The 9,140-nt window shown below is 38.0% G+C and overlaps 1 protein-coding gene and 1 long non-coding RNA gene across 2 annotated transcripts; one reads left to right on the top strand and one right to left on the bottom strand.

Moving 5' to 3' along the window:
- The first annotated feature begins 329 nt into the window (after positions 1–329).
- Positions 330–2,491, top strand: LOC140830922 (uncharacterized). Its single transcript, XR_012117710.1, has 2 exons — positions 330–389; positions 2,314–2,491. It is a non-coding gene; the product is annotated as an uncharacterized lncRNA (long non-coding RNA).
- Positions 2,492–3,852: 1,361 nt separating this feature from the next.
- LOC140830921 (external alternative NAD(P)H-ubiquinone oxidoreductase B4, mitochondrial-like) lies at positions 3,853–7,384 on the bottom strand. The gene is made up of 10 exons (XM_073194502.1): positions 7,224–7,384; positions 6,572–6,842; positions 5,922–6,128; positions 5,529–5,779; positions 5,225–5,444; positions 5,017–5,121; positions 4,678–4,935; positions 4,454–4,575; positions 4,141–4,260; positions 3,853–4,058 (listed from the first exon to the last, which is right to left on the bottom strand). The coding sequence occupies exons 1-10, from the start codon at positions 7,310–7,312 to the stop codon at positions 3,971–3,973; spliced, it is 1,731 nt and encodes a 576-aa protein (XP_073050603.1). The 5' UTR covers positions 7,313–7,384; the 3' UTR covers positions 3,853–3,970.
- Positions 7,385–9,140: the final 1,756 nt, after the last annotated feature.

The raw sequence follows: 9,140 nt of genomic DNA, 5'->3' as shown, positions 1-9,140 counted from the left end.
ATAAATTTTATCGAATCGAGGGACTTTTTGAAGGTTCGACGATTATTTTCAAAAACTTTTCAACACGAAATATTTTTCGGGAGTGTGTTTGGATTTAATGGACCTATTTTTAAGATTGTTGGGCTTAAACTCTTTTAATTTAAAATAAAAACTAATTAATATAATTGTTAGTGAAACATTAATAATTAAATAACCCTACATCTTTTAATTTGAGATTCAACAACCGGCACACTTCCTTTTCACATCTTTTTCAAGCCAACTATCATTGTTCTTTTCTTTCCCTTCATTAAATAAATATGGGTCTCGGTTCTACACTTGCATTTCAAAGAAAAACTTCATCTTGAATCCTTCACATCGGTCTTGCTCTCCAAACATCTAAGGCACGCATTGTACTTTCGTTTCTGCATCACATACGCCATATACATGCTGTTTTGTGTGCTTCATGTACTTAACATTCGGTCCATGCAATATTTTTCAGATCATGGTTTGGTTAATATGGTTTTTGAGTAAATCTTTGCATAACTCTCACGTTTTGTTGATGGGTGCAAGGGGCTGCTGGCTTTTGGTCACTAGGGGGCTGTAAACGAAGGATTTCATGCTGGTATTAGGCTGGAATCGAGATATGGGGCGGTATGCTAGAGGCCGTGATTCGTAGGACAAGGTTTGGGGTGGTTTGGTGTACTGTTTGGGATAGTTCAGTCGGGCATGGGCTGAACCATGATAAGGCTCGATCCAAGAGGGTCTAACCGAGGCTAGGGGAGGTCCACCACCTGCTGGTCATGCCTTTGGAAACGCTTGGAGTCGGGTGATTGGGTTTGGCCGCGAGTGAGTGTTGTTGGGTGGATGGCGAGTGCAAGTGATTCTCGATTTGCATGGGACTGTAGGCTATGTTTAAGTGAGTCCTCGGGCTGGTCACGGTCCAGTAGTGGGCTGGTACATGTTGGGTTCAATCTAGAGAGGGCTAAGCTCGAGTTGGCTAGGTACGACACTAGAGTTTGAGGCGTTCGTCAAGAGCGGGTTCTGTCCAGCAGCTTTATGCTACTGTTAAGCTGGTTTAGGAGGTTAATTAAGGTGTTTTCGGTGACCCTTAGGGGCTAGACAAGTGAGGATAGTGGTGGGTAGGAATATTAAATATGTTGGAGACGTGAGTTGGGAAGAAAGGCTTGCATGAGGTGGCAATATAGGGTAAGACCGAGTGTTTTGGACACATTCTGAAATTTTAAGCCATGAGTGGGAGGATCTAATGACATTGATTTAAGACCTTTAAAGTGTTTTAAGATATGACAATAAGTTGGAAAAAAAATTGGGTGTGTTTTGATTCGATTCGGGTTAAAACTGGGACCCGGTTCGAGTTTTAAAACAAAGCGATTGAGTTTTGTTTGTGGGCTCGAACTTACGTCTAGGAATGCTTTTAAAAATATTTTGGGATATTTTAAGGAGTTTGGTAAGCTTCGGGTCAATTTTAGAGGTCCAGGGGTGAAATGATAACTTTCGGGTTTCCAGGGGCAAAATGGTCATTTTGCACCCAGGGTGAGATTTTGGTCCTGGCAGCGCCCTGAGCACATTTTATCATGTTTTAAATGTTTATGCATCATGAATATGATTTTTATGAAATTATGAAAATACGTTGCATGATTGATTTTAATAAAAAAAAAAATTTACGTATATGCATGATTTTGATAAGTGATGAAAATGATAATGTTTTTGAATGATGGGAGTTGGTTGTGACTGACGATGTATGTATACGATGATATGATTGGAGATATCGTGAGGGAAAAGGCCCCAGAGGGAGCCCGTTTACGGGAGAAGGCCCCAGAGGGAGCCCGACGATCGTATTTTCATTGACATGATATGATGAGCTGAGGCCCGGGCTCAGTGGGCGGGTAATGCTGTCGCTGATGTCCCCTGCCGCCGGGTACCACGGTTTTTATAGATGGATCCATCGATAGAGCTGATACGATAGAGCTGATACGAAAGTCACAACTAATGAACTGAATTCAATTAAAAAGAAAATGTATACGTATATGGTGACATGAGATGACATGATTTTACACGATATGATTTTACACGACACGTATACGTATATTATGACATGATTTTAATACGATATGATTTACACGACACGTATACGTATATGATGACATGATTTTAATACGATATGATTTTACACGACACGTTTACGTTATGCTTTTAAGTTCATGAAAGATATGTTGAGTATGATATTTTTCACTGCTGTGTGCTATGTATATGTACTTGTTATTCCTGGTACAGGTGTGTTGAGTCTTTAGACTCACTAGGCGTGTGTGTTGCAAGTGAGCTAAATGTTGAGGAGACTGGAGGTACCGAACTCTGAGTAGGCAGACCTGGTGCGGTGACACGACCCGAGGACCACATGTTTTCCGCATTACGATTTATGAGATTGAGAGGAGATGAATATTTTCATACGTTGATGATTTTAAGAATTTTATATGTTTATGTTTACGTATGATTTTGGATGAATTTTGTTAATTTAACTGAACTATTTTTACTGTAAGATAAATACGATGATTTTAAATGTTATTTCGAAAATGCGAGCTTTTATTTTAAAAAAAAAAAAAAAAACTCCGCACTTTTAAAATTAGTGAGACGTTACAATATTTGTATGTGATGGTTGCTGCAACTATATCATGCAAACAAGAAGATGAACTCGTGAATGGACGCCGGAGGATTTTCGGCGTAGCCACTACGATGCTTAACTCAGCAGGTAAAAAATGATGAAAAGCGGTTGTGTATGTGTGAAGGTAAATACACGATAATATCCAAAATCTAGGAATATGTCTCTTTTTCAAATGTAAAATATACTTGTTATTTATAGGAGGGAAATCTCATGATTACCTTTTTTTCAGTGACTACTTACCACCTGTAGCCGCATCTACTTGCTGTAATGCTACCTTGACTTTCCCATTATGTCAAATCAATAAGATACTGTCTGGCACGCTAATCGAGATAAGATATTGTCTGCTTTATCACTCGAATGTGGTACTATTATGGAGGCATCCTGAGTAGAGAGTTACCACCCGGGAATTCGCCTGAGAGCTCGAGCCTCCGATTGCCTAGGTACATGACGTCCCGGGCACTCACCTGCCCGGCTTCTTACGAGTTCCTTCTATAATCTTACCATGACCCTGGTCATCTATTTTTTGTCTCGTGTCATCCATGACCCGGATTCTTCTGAGGGTATCATGTGGACATGTTGAAAAGGCATTGGTGGAGTTTAATCATATGAATAGTTTCAATTGTAAACCAAACCTGGTTACGTATAATACCATTTTGACATTTTTGGGTAGGCTTGATCGAGTAGATGAAATGTTACAAGAATTTAATTTTATGAAAACAGCACGAGTTTTTCCAGATGCTGTCACATACAATACCATGTTAAACCATTTTCGGAAAATGGGTAGACTGGATTTGTGCTTAGCATATTTTAAGGAGACGAGTGAAAGGGGACTTCCACCGGATGAATATTCTTTCAAAGCTTTGATTGAGATCCTTGGTAGATCAGGTAACATTCAAGAAGCCCCGAAAATTTTTGCTGTATGAAATGTAGGGGAATATACAGTCAATTCACATCTATCGAGCTTTGATTTTCAGTTTCAAGAAGATGAGACATATTCCCCTAAATCTTGATGTGATATAGTGTGCCTTGCTTTGAATGTGTACAAGGAAGTGACTTTAAGAAACATTGAAGATGATAAATTCTGCAGTAAAACTTTCAATAGCCGTTTCTCAGTTAACCCTGTTCGGATTGACGAATTGCAGAGTTTATAATTAATCTTCTGTAACGAAACTCATCAATTTTTGGGTCAATAGTGAGAAAAAACACAAACTTAAAACTTTGAAAAGCAGTGGTGACAAAATTTTGCGGGTCAAATTGCCAATAACAGAATGTTGAAGGCCAGAGACAGTAGTAGCCATTTCCTTCTGAATCGCGTCATATTCTGCTTGAGTCTCTACCAAATATAAAGCGCCTTCCCCAGTCAGAGATCACCAGAATTCTCGTGCGCCAGCTCACTAGCTTACTGCATTATTATGAAGGAAAAGTTACCAGAAATAAGCGAATGCTACACGAACTGAATCTATGTGAGATCGGAAAATCTTTACCTGGCATACACTGAGTACCAGAGCCATTGGGTGCTCTGACCTATTGAAACCCAGTCTCCTGGAAGCTGAGCTGCAGTCTGTTCTCCTCCCAACGGAGCGAATTGCCCGAAATGTTTGTACCTTTCATTGAGCCAACCCATGATTAATAAACATCAAAGTTGTTGAAGAAACTAGCGAGTATCATTTATTTGGGATGGTAAAATTATTGTTAGGAAAAAATAGCTCTGATTTATTTTTGTTCTTCCTCAGTAGATAGTGTGCCCACGCATTTTGCCGTTCCTTTTCACTGTAATTACAGCGAAACTTTACATACCTGAATGGGTGGAAGCGATGTCTTCCGGTTCCTCTGAACCTCAATGGCCCTTCAGGATATGTCTCACACAATGTCATCCTATTGAAACAGTCAGCAAGATATGACCCTTGTTGAGCGGCCACCTACAAACAAGGTAAAGTTTTTTTCGGAAATTTCATCTTCTAATCCATCTAATGAGATGAAGTCGGAGGCAATAATCTGATTTGGTATATATTTCTTTTTACCTGTGCTGTTGCAGGCAGATTTTTCATCTGTGAATCTACTTCGGAAAGTGCAGACTTGAACTTTTCGATGTCCAATTCAGCTTCCCCATGTGAGTTCTTAAGTAGATGAACAAAGTTCTTGAGCTGTTTCTTCTTGAGGTAAATTCCCACTTGGGGGTACCTTTCACAGATATCATTTATTACTTCCTTGAAATCTTCGACTTTGAGACTGCCTGTGTTATTCGTGTCTGCCTTGCTGAAAATGGCTGAAATATCTTCCTGATAACAACTCAAACATACTATCTATTAATTAATTTCACACAAAATTAATGAATCTTGAATCACGAAAACAACTCGTACCATGACTTTACGTTGATTTATTGTTGCACAATCACCTAGAGCGTAGATGCTATCACACGCTTCCACTCGTAGCCATTCATCAGTCGCTAAGACTCGTCTGTTTGTCTGTCCCTCCCAAGAAGTATATACACGGTGAGGCTTGGTAGAAGTCTATAACAATTGCATGGTAGGTATAATACAACTAGCAAATTAGCATAAAAGTACCAACCTGTCCAATTTGCTTCATAAAATCAATGATAACCGGCCTCGTTCCTATCCCAGTTGACCATACAACCATTCCATATGGGATCGACGCAGATTGTCCAGATGCTCTCTCCTTAGTACATATTTCTGTTTCGGTTACCTTAGTAACCATTGAACCGGTTTTCACATCGATACCATCCCTTTTGAACTTATCTTCAGCAAATGCTGTTATTCTCTTGTCAAACCTACAAAGATTCAATAAAGTTACTAAAAAGAAAGGTCGTTCCTTTCTGATACAATATAATGGCATAATCTGTAATCATGCTAACATGTTCAAAATGTGATCTCCAGCTTCAAGAAGCGTGATTTTGACATGATCCTTAAGTGTTGGATATAGTTTGGCCAAATCCTCGATCACAAAGTCGTGAAGCTCCGCTGCAAACTCGACCCCTGTCGGCCCCCCTCCTACGACAACAAAATGCAGAATCTTTTTCCTTTCCTCTTCACTTACGCTCGGAAGGCTTGCCCTCTCGAAACAATCGATCACCGACCTGCGAATTCTCTGGGCATCTTCTATTTCCTACAAAAAGAAAAGAAAATACACTAGCATTTTACTCAATTTGAACATAATTGACGAATCTTTGATATATTTTAATCTTAGAAATTTTATTTATATAAAATTGAGATATATATATATATATGGTCTAAGAAATGTAAGTTACCTTGAGGAAATGCGCATGCTCCACAACACCAGGAGTGTTAAATGTATTAGCCCGAGCACCCATAGCTATCACAAGATAATCATAGTCCACTGCAAATTCTTCGTTCCCCCCTAAGTTGGTTTTTTGGCTTGATCGGCAGTACACTTTCTTGTTTTGTGTATCAATTTTGTAGCATTCAGCTTCCTTGAATTGAACAGCAAACTTTTTCTGCCATTTGTAGACAAACAAGTTTGGTTAGAAAGTAATTCCACGCTAAAAATAATTATGGATACTGGTGTGCATAATAAATCGAAAAACGCAAAACCGATTTCGAGATGATCGCCTTTGATTTCGAACCAAAACCAAGCTTCTAATCTGTGGCTCAAATCTAACCCATGTTATTACCGATGTTGTCAACTGGATCGAACTACATGTATTTTTACTGGTTAAATTTGTATTGTTTGACCTTTAAATTCGAATTTTATAAAATATATTATACGTACTTTCATTTTCTAATTAGTAGCGAGATGTATATTACTATAAACTTGTGTACACCCTACATGATGGGTTTCATTTTAGCATTTTATGAGTCAACCCATTTAGGAAGGGCAATAACCTGATTCATAAGAACATTTTCTAAGAGCCATAATAGGTAGATATCTGATACTCACCTTTCGGACGATGTTACGGATCGGTTCGACGATGCTTCGTGCTTCAACGGTGCCATTGGTAACACTTGGTAGCAAAGGAGTGAATGCGAAGTAGTTGCGAGGGGATACGATCTGAACATCATAGTTTGAATCTTTTAAGCTCTTGAGAAAGCTAGTGCCAGCCCAACCTGTGCCAAGAACCACCACTTTCTTCCTCTTAATATCATCACCAAAAGCAGTATTAGTCCTAAATGGGCTGCTATCTGAGTATGTCAGCACCCCTCCTCCACCACTGCATTATTAACAATATTTCAAATAATATTATGGTTTTTCTTAGAAATATTAAGTTTAATAAACATAAATTTTACTCTTCCAAATGGACCTAGAACGGTCAATTTAACTTGTTTAACCTATAAATACCCAAAAAACCCAACAGGTTTCGTTCCGGCTTTCGTTCGGTTAGACATTAATGGGTTTAAGTGGAGCAATATGATCTCAAAACACTCTCCATCGAAAAAGATAAAAACAGATGTAAACATTTAATGTTGGATAAATCTGCATACATGTTCTTACATTTACGGGAAAACGAAAAAGAAAACTATATCATCAATCGATTATTCGAAATTCAAAACAACATGAAAAACATAAATCTCGTGAAAGAAATCGAGATTACCTGACAGTAAAAACAAGAAGCAACTTGGAGAGGTGAGGGTGGCTGTAATAAGCCTTGGAGATCCTATGATAAAAACCGTAGCCACTCATTGTAAATATGTTTCCTGTGGTATCAACTCATCAACCCTACTTCTTCTATATATATTTGTTATTATTTTCATACCATATATACACATTTAATGTGTGAATAAATTAATATATTTATTCAATAACGTAAAAAAAAGGATGTTTATATTGCAAGAAAAAAAATGGAGGCGCGAGGGCAGTGGAGTAGGGATCAAGTAACAGCCGACATGTGGCGGTTTGTGAGGAGGGATCTCCTCTTTTGTCGGGGAGAGTTCGGAACTATGTGGGCATTGCCCTATGATAGGATGGATGGTCAAGATTTGTCCATGCATATGTAGGACCCACTTTTTTTTTTTGAAATTGTATGTTTGGCAAGATCTTGGCCATCCATCCTCTCATGGAGGCAATGCCCACATGGGTAGGATCTCATTAACCGTCCGTAAGAGGGTCGAATTGTAGGGTTGCCGTTGTCGGTTTCTTTGTGGTGTTTTTTTTTTATGGAAACCGCAATATTTTTACAATGCAATTTTTTTTTATATTCTCATAAAAAATATGAATTTTTTTTTTGAATGGCAAGAAATTTTCTATAGTTGACTAATATTTTTAGTGGATTATATTTTTATACAGAGTAGACCTCTTGTGAGACGGTCTCGCGAATCTTTATCTGTGAGACGGGTCAATCGTACCGATATTCACAATAAAAAGTAATACTCTTAGTATAAAAAATAATATTTTTTCATTGATAACCCAAATAAGAGATCTGTCTCACAAAATACAACTCGTGAGACCGTCTCATACAAGTTTTTGCCTTTTATATATATACATGTATAGATATGTAAGATCTAGAAATTCAAACAACGCAACCTAATTACACGTAGGGGTGGGCATAGTTTGGTTAAAACCGAAATAACCGACCGGACCGAAAAATTCAATTTAAATGGTTCGGTTTTTCGACCGGTTGCGGTTTCAAAATTAAAGAAATTCAATTTTTCGATTCGGTTTACGGATTTGATATCAAGAAACCGAAATAACCGAACCGGCTATATTGTTTTAACTATATGATTTTTTGTGTAATGAGCTAATAAATGAGCCTTAGTCGTATGAAAAGTCTAATATTGACACTTGAAAGTTCATATTGTTATTGAAGCTCGTATTGTTAAATGTGTTGAGATTTGAGATGCAAAATATATGTGCATTTTGGAGTCTGAGAATTGAAATTTAATGACTGTGCATCTTTTTATTAAACAGCTATGGTTTGAAATTGTATTTGTAGGACCGAGTGCTTACCGCTTTACCAAAAGCTATAGCTAGGGGTAATGGTGCAACTCAAATCTTTTAAACCGCACAGCAGCACAAGCACCATGGTTCGATCGCTCTACCAAGCAAGGACAATTATTGCACCCAACAATCACCCTCCCAATAATTGCACTCCTTGCAATCAATGGGAATCGAACCCATGACCTTGGCTCTGATACCAATTGTAGGACCGAGTGCTTACCGCTTTACCAAAAGCTATAGCTAGGGGTAATGGTGCAACTCAAATCTTTTAAACCGCACACCAGCACAAGCACCATGGTTCGATCGCTCTACCAAGCAAGGACAATTATTGCACCCAACAGTATTTCAAATTGTTATTGAAGCTTAGATTGTTAAATCAAAAGTGTATTGTAATAATATATGTTCTATTCATCTACTACCATTGTTTCTTTTATATGTGTTCCATCCATCAAGCATCAAGTGATGTACAATTTTATTTCTTAACAAAATAATATAACCGTATATAACTGACCATATAACCAAACCGTATTACAAAAAAAGGACCAAACCGTAATCAAATGGTTTGGTTATGGAT

Source organism: Primulina eburnea, chromosome 4 (genome assembly GCF_022965805.1).
Source record: "Primulina eburnea isolate SZY01 chromosome 4, ASM2296580v1, whole genome shotgun sequence".
Lineage (NCBI taxonomy): Eukaryota > Viridiplantae > Streptophyta > Magnoliopsida > Lamiales > Gesneriaceae > Primulina > Primulina eburnea.
The sequence above is the reverse complement of the archived record's forward strand: the minus strand, read 5'-3'. Positions and strand labels throughout refer to the sequence as shown.